The sequence below is a fragment of the Harpia harpyja genome, chromosome Z (assembly GCF_026419915.1).
Source record: "Harpia harpyja isolate bHarHar1 chromosome Z, bHarHar1 primary haplotype, whole genome shotgun sequence".
Lineage (NCBI taxonomy): Eukaryota > Metazoa > Chordata > Aves > Accipitriformes > Accipitridae > Harpia > Harpia harpyja.
This window is the reverse complement of record NC_068969.1, coordinates 52,235,545-52,257,751: the sequence shown is the minus strand read 5'-3', so window position 1 is coordinate 52,257,751 and position 22,207 is coordinate 52,235,545. Positions and strand designations below refer to the sequence as shown.

The 22,207-nt window shown below is 34.5% G+C and overlaps 1 protein-coding gene across 5 annotated transcripts in view; it reads left to right on the top strand.

Moving 5' to 3' along the window:
• The window catches only part of MAN2A1 (mannosidase alpha class 2A member 1), a 130,028-nt gene that overhangs the window by 61,135 nt on the left and 46,686 nt on the right, over positions 1–22,207 (top strand). For all 5 annotated transcript variants that reach the window (XR_008233440.1, XM_052776481.1, XM_052776484.1 and 2 more), the window contains exons 10-12: positions 952–1,137; positions 2,531–2,645; positions 5,506–5,573. Coding sequence is in view for 4 of the 5 variants with exons in the window: in XM_052776481.1 (XP_052632441.1) it covers positions 952–1,137; positions 2,531–2,645; positions 5,506–5,573 (369 nt within the window). In the remaining variant the exon portion in view is untranslated. The remainder of the gene's footprint in view (positions 1–951; positions 1,138–2,530; positions 2,646–5,505; positions 5,574–22,207) is intronic.

Below are 22,207 nucleotides of genomic sequence, written 5' to 3'. Positions count from 1 at the left end.
TGCTTCGAGAACATATGTTATTTTGCTTTCTTTGCTTTTTATAACATTAACCTGTATGTTCCTGGTTTCTTCAAACACTTGAGAAACATTCATTAGACTCAGATAAAGTTTGGAAAGGAATCTGACACTTTTCAGACTTACAGAAACAGAACTGTAACATTTTAGGAATAGGAGACAGGAACAAAAGTTAACAGATGGTTTCCCAGAATTTCTACAGGCATCCTTGTTAGTCAGATATTCATAATGACTGGCAATTTTAGGTTTGGGTGTTTTTTGTGTTGTTTTTTTTTTTTATAAAATAAATATAGATTCTCATAAAGCAAGTGAGAGCCTAATGGTAATATTTTAGTGTAAGGCTCTTGCATATGAAGTAGGAGAGAAGGGCTCTGCATTCTGTTCAGTCTAAGGTTTTTGAATCCAGTGTTCTCACAATTCAGGTGAATGTATAGTGAGCAGCTGCAGGAACTGCCTAAGCCGTTAGGAGAATTTAGTTTGCTTCAAGTACAAATAGCAGAACAGTTATTATATAGAGTGTACAGATTGATAGATTTCTGGAAGATAATTTTATTTATTTAATAAGTTGCTTTTTGAAATGGGAACTGTATGTCTCCTTACTGTATCATTTTAAGATCAGATCTGTATATCTCAGGCATTTGTGAAAATGGTACGTTACTATGTACTGTCTTATTTTTATTTTAAAGCTCTATTCTCCATCACTGAAGCCTTGCAGGAAGCTTACCAGGTGGAAAAACTAGTTGATGAAGTGCAGCAGTGATTTTTAACTGTTTGAAGCTAGAAACAGGCTAAAAATACAAGATTAAGTTTTAAAGAACTCCCAGAACTAGGCATGAGAAAAGATGTAAAAACATCAGTTTATTCTTCAGGTAGAATATGTGTTCCTTTTTGCTTTCTAAACCTGTATAAATATTTGATTCTTCTCTGTAATTCCAGGGCAGCTGAAATCATCTACTCCTTGGCTTTAGTACAGTCCAGTAAATCTGAGAAGATGAGTGTATTTCCTTCAGTGGATAACTATAAATTGCTGACAGAAGCTCGGAGGAACCTTGGACTCTTTCAGCATCATGATGCTATTACAGGAACATCTAAAGATTGGGTAGTTGTGGATTATGGCACTAGGTAATTTATTATAAATACAGAAACTTAATTACTCTCTGGTTTTTTAAAACAGAAGTATTTATTTCAGAGATACAGATTTGCTGTAGCTAGCAACATAGTATTGAAAGTGTAGTGGTGCTCTACAGGAGAAGTGGATTTGATTACCCATGCTCTCCATTTACGAAATATGTTTTAATTGTCTGAAGTAAGAATTTGGTGTTCAAACAAAATTTCTGAGGTTCAAAAGAAGATAGGTAGACACAATACTCAGACTTCCGTAATAACAGAGCTATTTTCTGTGGTAACTATTGTATAGAACATTTTATATCTGCCTGTGCTAAGCAATGATCAAGAGACATGCTAATTTAAGCATATATTCCTTGGAAAATCCTACACCCTCTGTAACCGACTTTTCTTCAATGTGGGAAATCTTCTTCATGTTGCCAATCTTCTACTTAATTTGTCTGTTGTTGTTCATTGCTGTTATGTCTGGTGGGTAATTGCTTTCTCAGTATTGACAAATTACTCTGCTAGCTACTTTGTGGAATTTTAAGAAGAGTGTATGACATACATATATATGTCCGTATGTAGACATATGCTTTAATTATGCATTTGTTCAGAAAACTGTAACACATTGAAATATTAAGCACTAGCAAATTTGATTAATTAAGGTAGATGATGGTAGGTAGGTGATGGTAGAGCATGTCCATTAAATAAGTTATTGTTTTAAATGCCTCTAAAATACTCTTTCTCGGTTTAAACTACTGCATTCATGACAAGTATTTTTAAATTCCATAAATTTATTAATTTTTTTATCTATTAAAGCATAGGTATAATCAAGGTATAAACATGTGCAATGCACTTGGTTATGAGAGAGTAAAATAAAGGCTTTTTTCTCTTTACAAATAAAATTATACAGCTCTCTAAGAATTTGTAAACCTTGTGTTGGTTGAAGCAATGAAAATAATGGTAATAATTTTAAATTTTTGTGTTTCTGATTGTTTTTCTAATCCTGCTTAAAGGCAATCTTGTCTCTGTGACCAGCGTTTCAGGCTTGTCTCCACTATGGATATTGGAAATCAAACATATAAACCACAAACTTTCCTAAGATTAGCATTTTGAAAATGTGCCTGGTATTTTGAGGGTATAGGTTTTGTAGCATAACAGTGGGGTGGAGATGTACCTCATTTTCAGTATGCAAGGTAGGAATATAATGAAATTCAGAATATTTCTGCACTTTGCAGTCTGGTGACTCATTACAACTAGCTGTTCTTAATTTCATGCTATATTGACATTAAAAATTACATTTATTTTTCTGTAACTCATACTTTTGAGTTCTTTAATCTTTTTAAATTTTAATGTTATCATACTGAATAAAAACAACTGAAAACTAAGACTCTAAAATTTTTAACAGGCTTTTCCACTCAATAATGAACTTGAAGAAAGTGATAATTGACTCTGCTCATATTCTTATCCTGAAGGATAAAGGAGCTTATAATTATGACACATCAACTCCATTCCTGAAGATGGTGAGCTATCTTTCTTGATTTTCTCCAAAAATAAAATATGAACTATGTCTTTTCAATACAGTTTGAGTGTCCTGGGAAAAGTTGGAATGAAATTTGCTGCTAATACCTGCTCAAAAATCTGCTACTTATCACTGTTCATATTAATTGAAGATATTGGAACATAAAAAGTTAAAACTTAAGCAGTTAATGCTGAAAAAAACTACATATCTAAAGTAAATGGACTTATTTTGTTCTACTTCGTGAAGCACATAGTAAAACCAGGTGTTCTAATTTTCTTGTGGGCATAAATTTGTTGGTGACTTCAGTGACATGCACGTGATAAGTGAATATATAACTGTATGCAATCCTGTAATTTGACTTTGCTTATTACTTAAAAAATGTAGGAAGAGGAAAATTTCCATCCTGAACATAAGCCTAAGCTGAATTTGCAAGACCAGGTGTAGACAAGACCTCGTGCTTTTTTCCTTAGCTGAAATTATTTGAAACAGGAATCTACTGATGATAAAGTCAACAACAGATCCGCACATACCATTTTGAGACCCATTTTACAGTGAAGAGCACCTTGAAGAAACACACTTGCTAATATTGTTTCCTTTCAAAATTCTTAGTTTCTTCACTTTCTGAGCAAAAGCTGTCTGCTGTGATAGCTAGTCTTAGGAAGTCTACCTAAGTCCATACACCTGGAATAGAGAGCGAACAAGATGCTTTCATTTCTTTGTGCATAAACATAGCAGGATTAAGACAGTCTTCATTATATGATTACCTCACACTTCTAACATAACTAACATTACATACATACTGCTGGCTTAGATGTGCCAGATGTGTCATACCTTGAATTACTCTGCCAGGCACATATATTTAAAAAAAAAACAAAAACCAAAAAAAAACCCTGTTAAAATAGTTCTTTATACATTTTATGACTTTGATACAGATATATACATCCATACTTCATGCATGTGCCTGCGGGTGTGTGCCACAAATATGCCATTTTTCTCCTGGTTGGAAGGGCTAACAAAATGAATATGCACTTTCATAAAGTAAGAAAATTTTGAAATCATTCATGGAATGAAGTTTTCACTTCTGCTCTGAATTATATTGGAGGATGTTGTGATGTTACATTTTACTAAGCTTCCATTGTTCCTGTTCTTTATGAGTCTGGATTAATACCACTGGATTGTAGAAGTACTAATTGCTGTTTAGACTGCATATTGCCTAGGAGCATACTAAGTCAAACCCACTATTACCACTGTGAAAGCAGAAATGAAAAAGAAAGTTCTCATAAACCTAATATTCCCACAGTACTTTGGATACCACAACAAAAGGTTTTTAATGTGGGATTTGTAGAATGCTGATGGGAGAACTTCAGGATATTTACAAAAATCCTTGTGCAAACCTTGAGCGAGTAGAAAGTTCAAAGGTGCTTGTTTCAAAATACCATCATGGTATTTTGCTGGCTGATGGAAGCTGAGATCGAGAATTGTTCAGAGATGGGCATTCAGAATGAATGCTGAGAGAGTTGAGAAAGACAAATGATGAAGACTTTAAGATTGAAAATGGCTATTGTCTTTGAGGGGTGAAGAAGGAAAAAACACATGGTCAAAGGAATAGCATAAGAGACTGTAGCAGCATTCCAGTAGACAGTAGGTACAACCAGGGGAAAATTGCCCTTCTTAAAGCCAGAAAAAAGGAACTTGGAAATGAGACATGATGGGAGGATTCCAGAAAGATGCTGCTTACACTGTGTTTCTGCTATTCTTTATTAGTTACACAGAAAAGCATTATTGTTTTCTCAGCTGATAACTGAATACTTTGTACATCATGTGTAAGCTTTACAGACTCGACGTTAGTAAGCAAACAAAAACTAGATCGCTTGGAAGACAATGCACTGAAAAACAGATAAAACTTAGAGATCCCTGAATGATCCAATAGGATGAGATCCAACCTATAAAAGTAAAGCTATGCAACCATTGCACCATTCTTTTATATTAGTCTTATTTCTTTGAGTACAGAAAGAAAACTTTCATGTAAGTGGCAATGGTTGGATTTGAAAAACATGATTCTGAGGATGTTTTGGAGTATTCTGAGCAACTGGGAGCATTGCGCTTCAGTTGCAAAGTCCTATAGTTATCACCATTATATGAACCAACAGGAATGTAACAGTACATCAACAGCTTGGCTGTTCTCTTACTTAAAGTCTAACTCAACAGTGACATCAATGGCTTGTCACTACCTATTCTCACTGGAAGTGAGCCCTGGGTCATATTGTATTTAAGAAAAGAGAGAAACTAGTGAAAAATAAGAATTCATCAATATTGTGAAACAATTCTTCAAGTGGTTTATATCAGATAAAAATCGTACACACACCCCAAATTAAGTTTTTTGAAAATTTTCTTTATGTACAATATAAGGTAAGAATGAGATCTGACAGAAGACTAAATCCTTGTGATAAATATATAGAAGTGTAGGATTTCTGAGAGTAAATTTATAACAAGAGAAAGTTAATAAAAATATATGATATGTATTTGCAAAATGTGAAGGAAGTTGGTGATTATGATGTCTTGTTTGCAAAAATCAAAACATGGGTGTGACAATTTGATAATGGTATGTAATAAGAGACATTTAATGAAAGCAAAGGTTTCTTAGTGAATTGGTCAAAGTAAGCCTTTTTCTTTTGCCAATTTGAAGTACTTAGTTTGTAAACTTTTGTGGTTCATTGCCCTGTGTAACGTGCTAAAATAGGCTTCTGTTTATGGGATGGCTGGCATTGTTTTGTACTTCTTAAAGTTCATATAATAGACAAAGCTTGTCTATTATATGTTTAAGTGTATTCAAAAGGAAATTCAAAGATGTTCTCTTGTAGGATGATGTTCAGTCTTCCCAAGATTCTTTGCCACATAAGACAGTTATAAAGCTGACATCGCAACCAAGGTAAATTATTTATATATTACTTAGTGTCTGAGATTCTTTTAGCAATGTGTGTGTTTTCAGCACCTAGTAGGTTTTTATGCCATTTCATTTTTTTTAACTTTCACTCAAAGGTAAAATTAAAAAAAAAGGTAGAAATGTAGTCTGGCATATTAAGCTAATACTGTTATGTCTAGTTGAAAGAGAACACGGCACTTAAAAACTAGAAGTTTCTCACATACCACTAATTCAGGTGCAGCAAGGAGTCTGTTACTATGTGCTTTAACAGCATTGTAATCTTTCATAAGTTATGCTTGAGAGCAGCAGTAGAAAATTCTAATTAAACATCATTACACTTGGCTCAATTAACACTGTGAGCAAAACCATAGTTTTTATAAGGCCTAAAAAATCACAATATATAAATGCTGCATTGTTTTTAATATTCAAGTAAAAGATAAACTAGGACACTGGTTTTTCTCTTACCTCCAACTTTCCATTGTCTTCAGTCCTCTAAAGTTAAATCTATGTGTGTGTATATGTAGTTTCAATATAAGCTTGTCTCTAGAACAGTCATGTAGACATACGTACTATTTTTTTTTTTTAATAGGACTTTTATTCTCTTATTGGAGTGCTACATAGGTGTTAATAGATTATCTTAAACTTGGTCAAAAGGTTCAAAAACTCAGGTGCCTAGCTATTTATTTAACTAAAGTCTTCTAACTCTATCGTAATATCCCCTCAGATATCTTCACTTTCTTTGCCATTTGAGGATAGCTTTAATGCTTTTGCTTTCCTTGCCTAGGTTAGCTGTTGAAATTTCCCCCATGCCCCTTCCATCCCCTGATATGCCTTTTGTTTGCATCTACTGTTCCACTTATCTCTCTGCCTAGTATGCTAAATGAGTTTTTCTCTTTTTAGTGTTTATGCATTTCAGGCATTTGTTTGGGGTTTTTTTTTTTTCCTCTTAGTTGTACATTAAGTAGATACACCTGTCAAGCTTTTATGTTTTGAAATTAACGTTAACCTAGCAGCCTTCTGCCGCTGTTCTCCAAACTTGTCTTAACTTACTAAGAAGATAACATTGGTAGATCTTTGCTAATTTTAACTTGTCTATGTACTGTGAAGATATTGTACAGTCATATAAGATGTGGTTCATATTCCAAAGACTGTGTAATCAGAATTGTGTGAGATAGAATAAAGAAAAAAATGTGAGGGAGAAGGTCAGGAGAAAGATTACAAGGGAATATTGATATTGCTGCCTGAAAACCTGTTTTTTGTAATGACTTTCTGTTTGGAAGCACTTTCAAAGCAATCCTTAAGTGCACACTACTTCATGTTTCGTTTGTTGTTAAAATTTTCAATTGAATATCTCTGTGTTCAGTTATTGTCTCTTATAAAAATGAGCTTAGTCTTTCTAGGCTTCTAACTTTATCTCTGGTTGTAGTCTGAATCTCCACTAATATTACCATTGTGATAAGTGGTATGTAAGCTGAGGCAGCAACTTTTGCTTAAATCTAGTATGTGAATATTATGACTGTGCATTTGAGTTTTCTAGGTAACCAGTAAAGATGTGAAATGTTAATTTCAGTAGAATCTTAAACTCAACTTGATAAATTTGTCATTAAGGATTACTGTGCTTAAACTTCAGAGTTTGATGCTTCTAAGACAGAAACTGATTTTTCATTTTAAATTTTGAGGCATCGGCAGATTGAAAATACTGATTCTCATCAAAACTTATTTGGTTATCCTCTATTCATAATAGTCTTTATTGTTCATGTCTGTAGCATGAAATCTCTAGGTTTCTTTCTGTTAAGGTGTTCTAATATACCATTATGTGGGACAGAAATTATGTGGGATAGTCAGTGTAACTGGCAAGGTGTTAGTTTTCTTTAACTGGCTGAATATTTAGCTTTTTGTAGTTTTGCATTTCCTTGTCAAGATTTTTAAAAATAGCTGTATTGTAAATTGATTATTCTTAGAAAAGTTTGGTTCGTGTCACCTATAAATTTAGAGGAACACTACTGATGGGAAGCTCATAAGATATATTTTTTTTATATCTGATTAATTACTCAGTCATTTTCCTATTGTTTTCTTATTTTACTGAGTTCATACTGTCCATTTCAAATCTAACCTACTTTTCAACAGCAAAGTAGTTGGTAGTATGCTTTTGTCTCTCTCATCCAGCTTTCCTGTTTGATGTTTTTTACCTAAGTGTTCCCTTCACTGCTTGTGAAGGTTGTAGTCAGTAGTGAAAACTGATCAGACAGACTGTACAGGAGAGCAGCTTGATTACATGGAAAAAAAGAAAAGAGAAAAAAAAAATCTCTTTCAGTGGTCATTGTTCTAGTACGAAGTAGCTCCAGATTGTTGTGTAGTTGAGAAGTATCTTTCAAACTGCTTCTAAGTAGGTGCTACTTTTAATATATTTGATATCATTTCCCCCCCATGTTTGCACCTCTTCTGTGTAGTGCCCTGTTGCCATCTTTTTATGAATCCATAGTTTTATAAAAAAAAAGTAATGTGTAAATTTCAATGAAATAGGTATGTAGAGTTATCTTACTGTGACTCTGCCACCTTGGAACAACTAAGTGGTCTTATGATCAGGCTTTTGAGTGCTGAAGTTATGGTGTATTTAATTACACTAAACTCCTTTTAATTGACAAATGAAGCTGCATGCTTTTTTAAAAATTGTTTCTTCTAGCTGAAAAACAAAGCTCTCACAAGATAATACCCAACTAGATATGGAACTGCTTTTGTCTTGTTGTATAATTAACAATTATTACAGTGTCTTGGAGACAAAGCCAATGAGTGTGCTGATAAATTGGATACTGCATCATGCTTCTGAGAGCCCTGTCCTTTGATACAATCCTTGCTTCTTGGGAATAGTCTGGCAGAGGTCATACTTCCCAAATGGCAAAAGACTTGCACTCACTGGACTTGGGGAGGGTGTGGGTTTGAATCTCTTGCCATCCAGTTTAAGCTGTCGGCTGTTGATGAAGGGTATGTTGACAGTGTGAGTGGCAAGATTTCCTAGCTATTTCTATCTACAGTGTTTCCTGGAGACAGCATTGCAGGGGAATGTGATACATGACCAAATAACTGAATTGGCTGTGTGTACCAACTTGGATTTTGTAGTAGTATTGTTTGGCACAACATGGTGAACCTAGGAGTGAGAGAGACCTAACAGTATCAATCATGCTTTTTTTTTCCCCCCTTCTTTTTTTTCTCAGTTCTGAAACTTCATGTACCAGGCTGGGGAGTTTCAGTACTGAGCTCCATTGCACTCTACAAGCATGGTGTAAGGCATCCCATCTGAACTGAAGATACTATGATATTAAAAGATTTTAAAAAATCATTGATTCAGGATTATTTTTAGCGCTAAACCAACAATACTTATAATTTTCCCATGAATTACTTTTGTCAGCTAATTGCAGAGCAATGGTACGATATCTTCTTGTCAGGCTAGTTTAATAGCTTAGCAGATACATTTTCCACTAGTTGAAATATTCAGGTTGCCTAGGGGATTAATCCTGAGTAGGATACACTGTAATCAATGATTTCTTCAAAGATCTGTCAAAGTACTGAGCCCTTTAGTGACATCCACCTTATAAAAGAAAGTTTCATTTTTCCAAATAGAGGATACAACATAATCTAGGCTATTATCCTTACTTCAGTATTTATGAGCAGGTTTTGGCATAACGTTGTAATTAGCAAAGTTTTGGCATAAGTTGTGTTCATCCTGCCACGTCCAAAATTTGTGATCTTTATTCAGAAAGCAAATTTTGATTTACCTTTAAATTTTGCAGGTTGGTTACCTTTTCAAAAATTCACTGGGCAGGTGTACCTACTGCTTTCTCAACAGAGCACTATAATGTCGAAATTAAAGCTATGTTATTAAGTTTAATGTGTGGTAAAGAATAATGTACAAAGGTTGAAAAGTCTTGGCAGAGCAGTGTGTATGTTACTGTATTTGGTTGGAAGATGACAGCAAGGATAACTTGCCTGAGAAGGAGACTTCGTTGGTGTGATATGCCAAAAGGGAAGGCTGTCCTGATGTTGTGAAGCAATTGATTAAAGCTTCACACCAAAGGAACTGTATCTTTCTGAGCTTAGAAGGTGACTGGATTGGGGTAATGTTTTAATATTCTCATTTGGCAGCTTTAACTTTGGTGGTGGGTTTTTTGTTGTCTTTTTTTTGACCTGTGTTGCACATGTTGGTACCATCAATCTAGACAGTTGTCCACTGTAGTTACAAAGAGAGAATGTTCTAACAGCATTTGACATTTTAATAATATACATGTGAATTACCTTTAATGCTTGCATGAGTTCTAACGCATGTGTATTCCTGGTTATATACTGAAACAATTTAAAAAAAAGACAGTTGAAACAAGGGTATTTTCAGTTGTCAATGAGGGGAAAAAATGTTTAAAGAAAACAAGAAAGAATACACTTAAAATGAGGCCAAAAATATTTGTGGCAGTTCATACATTGTTAATAAGCACACTTGTTCCTGAGGGGAGAAAACAAAAAAAGAAAAAACAGCCCAAACCCCCAAACAAACAGTTTTAGTTTTCTATTGGATGAAATAGTAATAGCAATATGCACAACCTTGTTATGTTTTTGTTAAAGTGAAACCTCTGTATTAGTAACTTCAAGGGAGGTGGACAGGATGAATAGTCACTCAATCAAGCCTTAAGAATTTTCTTCTGTTAAGAAACACTTAATTAGGCACTTGTATTCTCAGCACAGTAGTGGAAGTAGTTCAAAAGTTAGAAAACTGTCTGAAATTATATGTGAACAGCTGTACTTTTAGTTTCCAATATCCTGGCTGCTTAGGCTGAATACAGCCTAATGATGTTTTAAAAATTACATTGAAGTGTTAATCTCTGTGTTCAGCTGCCTGATCAATTTACTAGATTTCAGGTGACCTGTAACTGCCATGAACATGTTCTTTTTGTGGTAAACTCAAGGTCATTTTGACTAAATCGAATGGGTATTTAAAAAGCATTCTGCCTCTTGATTTTCATGATAGGAGAGCTGTTGCAAAGGCAATGAAATGCTTGGCTGACACAGGGTAACTCAGGCATGTGAATCCTCAAACATCAGTTAATGTGCACTTGAAATAAGTATTTCAGTAAAAATCATTCTAGCAAAAGTGGTGACTTCAAAATGAACAAAACCAAAAGCAGGATACATTCATTCTGCTTTATAGGTGGAAGTTAGCTGTGCAGCTACCTTTTTGACCAAAACTGGCAAATTCTGCGTTGATAGTGTCTAATGGGAGAGGAAGTGAGGGGCATGGAAGAGTTCACAGCACCTTGACCTCTTAATTCTCACTCTTTCTGTAAAGTCACAGCAGTTTTTCAGAGATTTCCATTTTTACTGTGTGAGTTTTCTACTTCTTGTGTTAATTACACTACATGCAGGCTTATCTCAGAACTGACTCCCTGCACTGGCAGTTGACATTTCACTAGAAGTTTGTCTGGGAACTCTGAAAACCAACAAATAAACTAAGGGATGAATGTCTGGTTTGATGTAAGGGATAGCTCTTTAAAACTGAACGGTGGTTCATTTTTTTAGTTATTATAAATTCTAATTATTAAGAAGAAAAAAACAGCTTTGATTTGCAATTAATTGCACTCCAAAGCTTTCTGTGGAATTAATCTTCATTTTTCAAAACTCAGTTTTGACTGTCATGCTTCTGAATTCAAGTTGTTCTAAAAGTTGTTAAATTTCAAGCTTCTAGTCATTACTTTTTCAGTACATAAAAACTCTTATAAATCAAACTTTTTTCAGTTTTTGGTCTGTCTTATTGTTGATAAACCAATGACGATCTGTTCTAAATGTTTTTGTTTACCGACTGTCTTTGAAATTGCAGTTGAAAAATTAAACCATTAAATAAGTTGATACAGTTTGTAGCATTTGTAGAATCTTTGCAGTTTCTCAAAACTGCACAAATTAAGGAATTTTGGTTCAATGCACAGAATTTCAACAGGTTTTGTTGGGGTTTGCAGTACCAGTGCAATCAGATTGTGAAGGTGTTTGATGCTTCAGTTGCTATAAAAAATTATAACATGGAAATGAAAAATCCCACAATTAGGTTTTACAAGAAATTTCTTGGTTCCTCTAAAAACACTGTTTGTAATGAAAGTGTCATATAAAATGCAGAAAGAATAGACTAACTAAGCATACTTTGGGGGTAGGAGAAAAAATGGGGTTTGTTTTTCAAAAAACAAAAAGTCATCATTATGAAGGAATATGCTAGTAAAGAACTGAATACAGCTGAAAGATCTGCATTGTATGCATGTACTTGTTGAAGCAGTTTTGGAAGTAGAATATACACATTTTCGGTATATTAGTATATTTGTGTATTATTTCTTTTTTTTCCAGGCACTGGCCCCTTCAGCCTTTTTACTGGAGTTGCTTTGAGGCAATACTGTAGTTAGTCCAAGGCTCTCAAGGCACAGACTGAAGTGATATGGCATACTTAAAGTCTTTCTGCTCTTCTGAACGAGATTTTTTTTCCCTTCTAAATGCAGATTTATAAAGCCTGCACTACAAGAGGAACAAGGAAAGGATTTTAGTGAAGGTACTTCCTGATCCTGAAAAAGTCAGGGGGCTTCAAGCCCATCTTGGACTTCAGAACACCTCACAACTTTGTGGTAAAAGAAAAATTTAAAATAGTGCCTTTGGACTTAATCCTTCTATCCTTAATTGGAGAGCAGCTATGTGCTCCAGATTAGGATATGTGTGCCACTACAATCCATCCAAATCATAGGAAGTATGTGTATCTGGCATATGTAGTAGGTGCATAACATTTTAAAAGTCTTGTCTTAGGTCGATGTTGGTTTTTTGTGTTCTCAAAATTTACAGTTCTTGCTGTGCTGTTGTCTGTGTTTATCGTGAATGCTGTTTTCTTGAGGGTGTTCCATGGTTTGTTTTTGAGAAAGACACACAAAGGTCCTGTTTCCTGTGAGAGTAGGGAGCTGGAATATGTGCCTGTCATCTACCTAATTCTCTGCATTTTGCATGAGCAATGGATATTATAAAGATAAATCTGTATAGAGTTATAAAAAGAGAATTGATAGGAATGTGTGTGAGTTCTCTCACCTTTATTAATGAATCTAAAGTTTGACTTTGGGTTTGTCATTAGGAAGGGCATTCCTGGAGTGATTCAGAATTCTGAAATGTCAAGCTAAGATAATGGAACTTTTTTTGAAGCACAGTATCATTGTTTTCAGTTATTTGTATGTTAATCAGAACTGTCAGCCATTACTGCTTTTAGAAAGAATGTGCAATTCTAACATTATAGCTCTATTTCTAAACTACACATTTAACTTCCTCTTCAAATGCTGTTATAATCATAGCATAATTCTATTTTGTGTTAGTTGAAACTCTACTGAATTCTTGTGAATTTACTTATTTATTGATAGTATCTCTTTTTTATTTCTTGATGTCATCAGTTTCATTTTGTAATGAAAAGTTGATCTGTGGATAATAGATTCTGTTTCTACCTTTGGTTTTATACCTTATGAAAGCAACACAAGTTTATGTTGTGTGCTTGTAGTTTCAAGTTGAGATTAGATTCCTACTAATTCTTCTCCAGGATTTTTTCATAAACTGGAAAAGATGTCTTATTTAGGAAGAGACAAAAATGCTAATATTTGTTCATATATGATAATATTTTATTATATATCTTCAAGATTAATATTCTACTCTATAATAAACAGTTCAGCTGCATTATAGGAGTTGCTGCTTAGATGTAAATTGTTGGTTAGTTTGGTTTGGTTTTGGGGGGTTTTTTTTGGTTTGGTTTTTTTTTTTTTGTTATATCTGTGACAGTATTGGCAGTCCCAAATTAGGATTCTTAAATTTACAAGAAGCTTAGCTGGATGCAATGCAGAGGACCATATTAGCATTATTTATCTTATACAGTTAAGTAAGCTACACAATCTTCTTAGACTTCATCCAGTCAGTGAAAAGCCCCTTGGGAAGGTGTCAGAATCTCCTTTTGGGGAGAACTTGCTTTTTTTTGACCATATAGAGGAGAACTGTTTGCTTAACTTGAATTTTTATTAAACTACCCATATTTCCACTGCCCCAAATTTCATGTTTCCATCTGACAGTGTGTCTGAGACTGCAGCTCTTTAATCATAAGGTTTTCCTCACAAAGGACTTTAATTAAAAGTGTAGGATTGTATAGTTATGAGTGCTAATGGTTTCAGTATCTACTGTATCTCAGAGGAAGTATACATTAAAGTTGTAGCAATTATGGAAACTAAGTGTTGTAGTATAATTAGGTGTGTTGATGCAGTTTAAAGCACACTTTGACGGTAGTTTCATTTGGTACTCTGAGCTTAAGTAAGTATAGCTTTTTGTGAAAGTTCATTCTCATAATGTGCAGATTAAATTTAAAAAAAACCCTCTAATAACCCAAACAGGAATATTAAAGTAGATCGGATCCCCTTTCTTTAAAACTGGAAAGCAAAAAAGACTTGGCATCATGTTTTAATTCCATACTTCCATTTAATTTTTAGCCAGTTTCCTGTAAATGCATTTTTGCCAGTGCTACCTTCCTCAGTTAATAGACAGACTTGCTGGTTGCCTAGCTATTACTTCATTGATAAATGTAGGAAATAACATATTATTCACCTTACATCCTCAGGTATCCATCTGAGCAGGGTGGAGTTTTTTGTGCAAAGTGAGACCAAAAACAAGCAAGAAATTCTTTAGTTCAGATCATAAAACCACAAATTGTTTTCTGCTTGTATCAATCGTGCTAATAGAGTAGAATGTAAAAAGATTGTAAAATTTGAAGTCATACTGGGAACAAACACTCTGTATAGGATTAGAATTTAAAACTATCTTAGTAAACTGGAGCCAAAATTTCATAGTCAAAGAATGAAATGAAGTAGGCAAGTGGAAGTATTACACAACATATGGAAAAATAATGTGGGGACTCACCAAATCGACATTAGTGAAACAGAAAAAGACTAGGCATTACAGAAGATCAGACTGAGAGTTGCTTGTGTGGTATCAAAGGCAATTTTGCTCTTGGATGATTTAAATGGAAATGTTCTGTGTAAAATACAGCTGAAATAGCATGCTATACTCAGAGTGATGAAGACGTCATCAAAAATATGATATCTAAAGAACATACTTTGAGAGATGATACTTTGAGAAGGCTTAACAAGAAAACAAGAGTACTAAGTTGAAGAAATCAACCAAAGAGATGGTGAAAGAGTATCATCTGTTTAGTTTGAAAAGGCTGATAATGAGGAATATAAATCTGTCAATACATACAGGTTTGTTACGAAGAGAATCAGTTGTATTATACTTGCAGTGGAAAAAAGGAAGGTATAATTGGAAGAAGTGTTTAATGTAAAGTAATTAAATTTAATTGTATATTAGCAAAATGGGTGCTTGAGCTGCAGAACAGTATAAACAGTTTCGGATGTTTTCAAGAATAGTGATTGCAGCATTTGTCAAAGGTTGTTCTACTGAATACTCATTCTGCTTAAGAGGTCAAACTACAACAACCTTCTAGACCACTGGGGTTTTTATTAATATCTAGATTTGCCTTTGTATCTCAGTCTTGAGAGTCATAGCAAAACAGCATATTTTGTCATACCCAGGATGGCCTAAGGTTATAGGCTAGTCTGTTTTGCACATACTATCTTTTATTTGACCAACTGGAGTAAGTGGGAAAAGTGGACTGGTTTAAGGCATACCAGACCTTCCAGTGACCTGAAATGTTACCTGATGTTTGTATGAGAACTAGCTGCTCCAATGAGAGAACAGCTCTGCTTACAACTGCTGTCCCTAATACACAAGCACAACAATTTATGCTCAGTTTGTCATACAGGCAAAAAGATTTCCTGTTTAGGATAAAAAGTTGGGGGGTTTTTTAATCTGACGAATATTATTTTGGCACTTGGCAGGTCTGCTGTAAAAGAAAAAGTGCTTCTTTATTGCTTTTGATGAAAGAGCTGAGTGCTGGGTATTTTAACTGTTTTACACATTAAGTGTTTCCAGAGTAATACATTTATTTTATTTTACTTTTTTTTACTGTCGGTAGGTAGGTTTCTGATGAGGTGAGAAGTGTTGAGTAGAGTAGTAACTACCTACATTAGTAGCAACAGATCAGTTCTCTATAGGAATGCAAAGGTCAAGATATTTCCTAATACTGGAGAATTCTGGATTTTCCCTCTGCCGCCCCCCCATATATATATAGCCTATATAGTGTATGTATGTGTATGTATCCAGTTATATTTAAGGAAATATCCTAACTCCATAACATCATATTTCTGTAAACTAGTTGGTATGGTTTGCCATGGAAGTGTATTTTCCCATCTGGAAAAAAAAAACCCCAAACAACTCTGATGCAGAATTATTCCATCTTACGGGTATTACTGGTTTTGTTTCCTTTCTGAATATGAACTAGGAAGGAAATTTTCAGATTATTGGACAAGTATCCATGCATATCTCTTAAAAAATGCATTAAATAATTCCTCAGGAAGGTATGGACTTTTTAACTCAACTGGCAAATTGATTTCCACATTCTTTGATTCATTATATTTTGATAGGGTTTGCCACTATTAAAAGTTGTTAAAAGAAAGTTGTGAGCCAAATGTCATTGATACTAGCTCAAGATACACAGAGGCTTAGAGTTCAGTGTTTTGAATAACATGTGTTAGAAAAAGTATAATTTGAATGAAATCAGGAGAACATTTCAGAAATAAATATTTATGTGGCAGAGGGGGAAATGAGGATGGTTTTAAGAAAATACCTGCAGAGTTGAATTTTCTTTAAAACAAACATGAATCAGACTTGAATACCTTCAAAAACTGGATCGGTCACATGATTTTCATGCATGAGATTTTAAATGACTTTGTCCAAAACTTTCTCTGTTACCTAACTTTCTTGCTAAATAAATTTTGAATAGGACTGAAAGGTGTCTTGAAATGCTGTGAAATTTATAGTTTCTAAAGCTCAGTTTAGTAACTGATAGAAAAGTAGAAGAAAAAAGCAATAATCTGCTGTCAAGGACAGTGTCACGATCATAAGCCTGCACAGTTGGCTTTTGATTAGTCTTGTTCCTAAAGGAATATTAAGAACATGGATTGAGATATTAGAAAATGTCTAATTTTTGTAGAACCAGAGGAACTGCATGACAGATGATTTCAGATGATATCCTGAATCCCTTTTTTAAAAAAAAAAAAAAAAGTTGCTTAAAGGACACTTCAAGTTGTATATATGGCATTTATATGGCATTTATTTTCAGAACAATTATTTTGTAGACTCTTTCCATCTTTAGTAATTCGTAGCAGAAGCGCATGCAAACTTGGCCAGATACGGAAAAAAAGTGGATGAGGGGACCTCTACTTAAAATGTTAATTTAATCATACTTCTGACTAAGGAGGCCTTGGTTCTTATGTCAGAGACCATAAGAGCTTTGAATAGAACTAAGTGACTTGATAATAACTTTTCTTTTTTTTTTTAATGTAGTGTTTTGAGTAAATATTCAGCAGGGTTTTTCTTCTTAAGAAAAAGAAATTGTTATTATTAGTTGTTGTTCAAAGTTTTTTCCCGTGGCCCACTAAAGCAAGGACAGAGCTTTTTAAATAACAAGAGAGTAATTTTTGTGGTCCAGTTACTTTTAGTTTTGTTCTGTATTAAAAAATTGAGGAAAATACTATTTTACATGTTTTCTTGGGCTCCAATGCAAGAAGAATGGAAGTCTTCTTCGGGGAAGGTTGTACATATTGGCAATGTACAGATAAATGTCAGTTTTAAGTAGATAGTCTTGGTTCTCTTTGTTCCATTTACCACCATGTGCAAAGACATGGACCACCCTGGGCCTGCCTAATGTAAATTCATGGAAGTTTTTGGGATTCTAGCTTTCTCAGGCCTTTTTTTTTTTTTTTGTAAAGCTTCCAACATATGGCCAAAGTCACATAATTCAAATTTTTTTTTTTAATGATGTTTTTGGCAGCTACCATGGCAAGTGGTGCTTTATGCAGTTTAAATACTAATCCGCAGTTTTTTTCCACCTCATACACACTAGTGTTTACTAATTAAACAATGTTACTGTCTACTGACTTTTCTTACATCTTTCAAAGTAATTTTTTCTTACATATTTTCAGATATGGAACAGTTTTGATTCTCTCCTGGCCCCCCATTTGATGTCTGGAGAGTTTTTATTGTTTTATCGTCCTGGTGAGATGACTTTGTTTAGAGAAGTTCAGTTTTGTTTAGAATTCTAAAATCTTAGTCCATCAAAGTCCATCAGCTGCCAAGTTCTCAGAATAACTTTCTAGTTGAATTCTGGTTTCTAAGCCACCAGTCCTTACGGTGATTTTTAACATATGTAGAGTTACTTCAATTCCTCATCTTTAGGGCTTAAAGCATATTAATGTGTATTCATGATTTTTCCCTCCCTTCCACTCTCCCCACCCCTTTGACATTTCAGGAGAACTTGCATGCTTCTGTTTGTTCTTTTTGGTTCTTCAGTAGAAGACAGTTGATACAGTGTATCATTTGGCTTCCTGGGTTGTATCTTTTCTCAATTTTGGATGTACTTGTAGCAGTGTTGCTTTTTTCACCACTTAGCTGTTTTTTATCTTAGCCTCTGTAATACAAGAGGGAAAGAAACTAACCAGATTTGAAGGTGCTGTTCATGTAACTTTGCATTGAAATTGCGCATATGTGCCGGGAGGACTGGTTTGGATGAGTTATAATGGGAAATGCTCCAATCTGTCTGCAAAGGTTGGTCAGATTCTAGTGAAATTGATCAGTCTGAGCTAGAGTGCCTCAAGGAATTGCTTCTCAAAGCAAACTTGAATAAGGATCCTCTACCGAGCAATGAAAACTGTTGTCCTAAGCTATCGTGAGTCCAAGTGTCTTGAAGAGGTGGTCTTCTAAATAATGCTGTCACTGATGATCCTCTGACGTTTACTAGTAATGAGTTCTGGTTTCTCACATTAGTTCCATGCATCGCTTGTGAAGACAGCACTGAATAAACTTTAAAAGGAAACGGTAATTGTGTTGCAGGTGTTACCTGTCAATGTGTGTATGTATTGATATATATGTGTGCCCATATGTTCATGCACATCAGTGAAACAAAAAGAACAGTGGTCTGAAATGTTGTAGCTTTTCAGTTTAAGAAACAAAATTTGCAATAACATTCTTCTAGGAGACGAAGATTAAAGCTGTTGGAGATCTGAATCAGCTTTGTTGACATTTTGCCTGTGAATATAGCTGCACTGGTTTATGTGTTTTCTTGATAATTTAATAAAGAAAGCATTTGAAATAAGAATGCGGGGTGGCTTTTTTCAGCTCTGGCTGAAAATGTTTCACAGCAAGTTAAATCTTTACTACAGAAAAAACTAGTCCAAATATTCTTTGATGCTTGAATATACGTGTTTACTAGAAGGGTTTATTAATGGCATATGGTAGGTTATACAGGGAAAATGATCATGCTTGTATGAATAAAAGGTACTTGTTCTGGGTTTCAGAGACCCCAAAAAGTATGGGGTAAAAAAATTCAAGGTATATCTTTCCAAAAGTTTCTGAAAAGCAAGTGGCAGGATTTGCTTTTCTGAAATTGCAAATATTTGCATGTTAGACATGCATCCAATTTAGGCTTAAGAGCTCAAGTCTGCACCTGTTTCTCATTTTTTGAGGGGCTGAGAGCAGTTTACTCCTGCTCCCAGTGCACAGATGGAATACGTGGTCTCTGTGTGAGTAAATTGGCCATGGTTTTATCTGTAGAAAGTTACATGATTTCCTTTTGTTTCAGTACAGTGCATATCAAAATAGTTTCAGAATTCTTTGATTTCTTGAATAAATGAAAGAAATTATGGCTGACACTTGGCCATAATGGTGTTTCTAAAGTAAAATATTTGGGGTAAAATTTTTCATCTGAATTTTACCAGCAGACATTAAATCCCCTCCCCCTTTATTTGGACGAAAGATGTGAACTTTTGTAGTTTTCTTGGTGCTGTTGCCAAAGACCAGTGATCTGAATAGTGAAAGGAAAATAATTGCTTGCTGCTTCTGAAAGACAGTAATATTCATGTTTTTGCCTTAAAATCTGTAATAGAAAACCTTTAAATATTGTAAAGTTGCTTCTCTGTGTAATGTAACCACAATACATTAAGCAGTTGTACTCTATGATGACATTCTTTGTAATGACACAGCCTAAGTGAAGTATAGCTCTTTTGTTTCACATAGAATTTAACTTAGTTATAGTGGGAAGTTATTTAAGGGTGGGACTTGAATGGTACTTCAGAAGTAATGCGATTTAATTACATTAGTAGTGCTTTTGTATGTGCACAGGAATTATATCTTACCAAGTATAAGTACTTCAGTTCTGCTGAAATAAAATTTGAAAACAAAATACAAGCATCTAGGCAAAATTACTCCATTTCAACTGCTGAAAATCTGCCCTGCAATTACTAGCTTCATCTGACTGCATTATTACTCTACATACACATAATGCACTTATAATACATGGCTTCAAGAAGTTATAAAACATATGTACCTTGGTACAACAAGAGCTTTGTTTTATCCGAATATAAAAAAAAAATATAGTCTGAAATATAATGATAATATGGCAGTTCCTAAGGTCTTTTGTCATGGGTATATTTCTCGTGACTAATTAAAGTTATGAAATGTGTTTATATCAATGGGAAGGTGAACAAAGTTTCTGGAAATATTTTTACATTACTGTGTTCTTTGTTTGGCAGATAATTTAAATTTAATGAGGATGTATAGCACTACTAGGAATGAATTGTGTGCATAAACTAGCATTTTACTTGGAGGCATAAGAACTGAGGAATTCCACTGTGTAGAAAGAATAAATAAAAGATTTTTGTAATGTTCTGTTGATGGATGAGAATGATTTATTCTGAGCTTTGGTGTTGGATCATCTCTTAGATCTGTATTGTTTCTGACACAGTTCTTATACTTTTCTTTCACAGTATATGAGAGGTTCTTAAAGTCTTTTTTTTTTTTTTTGCCTTCCTACTTTTTAAGGGCTCTAGACTGAAAGCAGTAGTGGTTTTGGTTCCACAACTGTTATAAAGAAGTTACATTAACATTTAAATTAAAATCTTATCTGAAAAGAAGACAGCTTCAGTTAAGCAGAAGTGTAAAATGACATACCCTAGTCTAGGGGAGGCTCTCACAAAGTCTTGCACAAGTTCTTAAAGACTCAGAAAGCTGGCCAAGAATACGGTTATCTATTATGTTGTCTAGTAATCTAGGAGTCTTCAACATGAAACAGGGCAAAAAAGAGCATCCCAAAGTGCTTTTGGTTGTGCTAGAAGGCAACTGACCACAGTTAGATGCACAAATATGCAAGGAAAATAGTTGTTATGCACAGAAGTCATGATTTAACAATATTTCAGCACAGGAATCTTCATCTAAGGAGTTAAAAAGAAAATAATTTTTTATGGGAATCTCATTCTATGTATGGCAGGTAATCCAAAGGTTCTTGACAAAAAAAGCTAATACAGCCTCTGATTGTAGTTTATTTAACTAATGAGAAGTTGTAGTTGACCTTTCCTAGTGATTGTGAGGTAACAGGGTAGCAGGTGAAGGGCTATGAAATTGAAGATGAATAGCCTAAGTTTGATGCAGAAAAAAAGAGGGAGCCAATTAAAAGACAAGGGGAAAATGGTAGCCTGGGTAGTGTTCATAAGGATTCTGAGTATCCATAGAGCAAAATTGCATTTGTTAAAATTAGAGTAGTGTTGCAAAAAAATCAAAGGGCAGGATGGAAAGTGAGTAGGTGAGATTTTTCAGCAGTATGGAGAAGAACAAAGAATTTTCCTTGTGTGTCTGTATTGCATTGATAGTTTAGTGGTGGATTAACTTAGTCTTTCTGACTTTACACTGAAATTGTGGAGAAGTCCTCACTCTCAGAATAAGGAGGAATTAAATTTGTACTTCCTTACTAACTCTAAGCAGTTTACTGCTGCCTCTCAGCCCTGAAATTTTGCTCTTTCATTATTTCCAGAGTATCATCTTGGCAGTTTTGTCCACTGCCTACCAGACTTCATGGTGCTAGGGAGACCTCACTCTCCTCTGGCATGTGTGTAGAGGAAGGCTACCCTCAGTCTGTTCAGAGCTGATGCTGGAAAAGAGAAGAGAAAAAATTAAAGGGTTTAGCTATGTAAGTAACTTGTTAGCAGGACCTTAGTTGTACTGTAATGCTAGGCTAGTGAATAATGGAGCACAGAGCATCTAAATCTTTGGGTAAGGAACCTGGAAGACTTACAGTCAGAATGTGAGATTATGGAAGAAGGTTCAAGCTACGGGTGATGTTTAAGTTAAAGACCCGAGTGACAGAATGAGATTTCTAGTTTGGGTGGAAGGAGACAATTCTAGATGAAGCGGTTTGATCTGTGAAGGTGGTAATTGAATTTGAAGGTTAAGATGTGAAAGGAAAAGAAAGAAAACCACTGACAAACCCCTGAGGAATCTGCATGGAAAATGGAGCAGAGAATAAGGAGAATCTACTTAGAAGAAATGCTGAAGGGGTGATTTGATAAGAAGTGGATATCATGGAAACTGATGAAAGATAAGGTTTTATGAAGAAGTAAACTGTGTTTTACAGTGGAAAGGGTCAAGGAGGTTGAAGACAGAATATC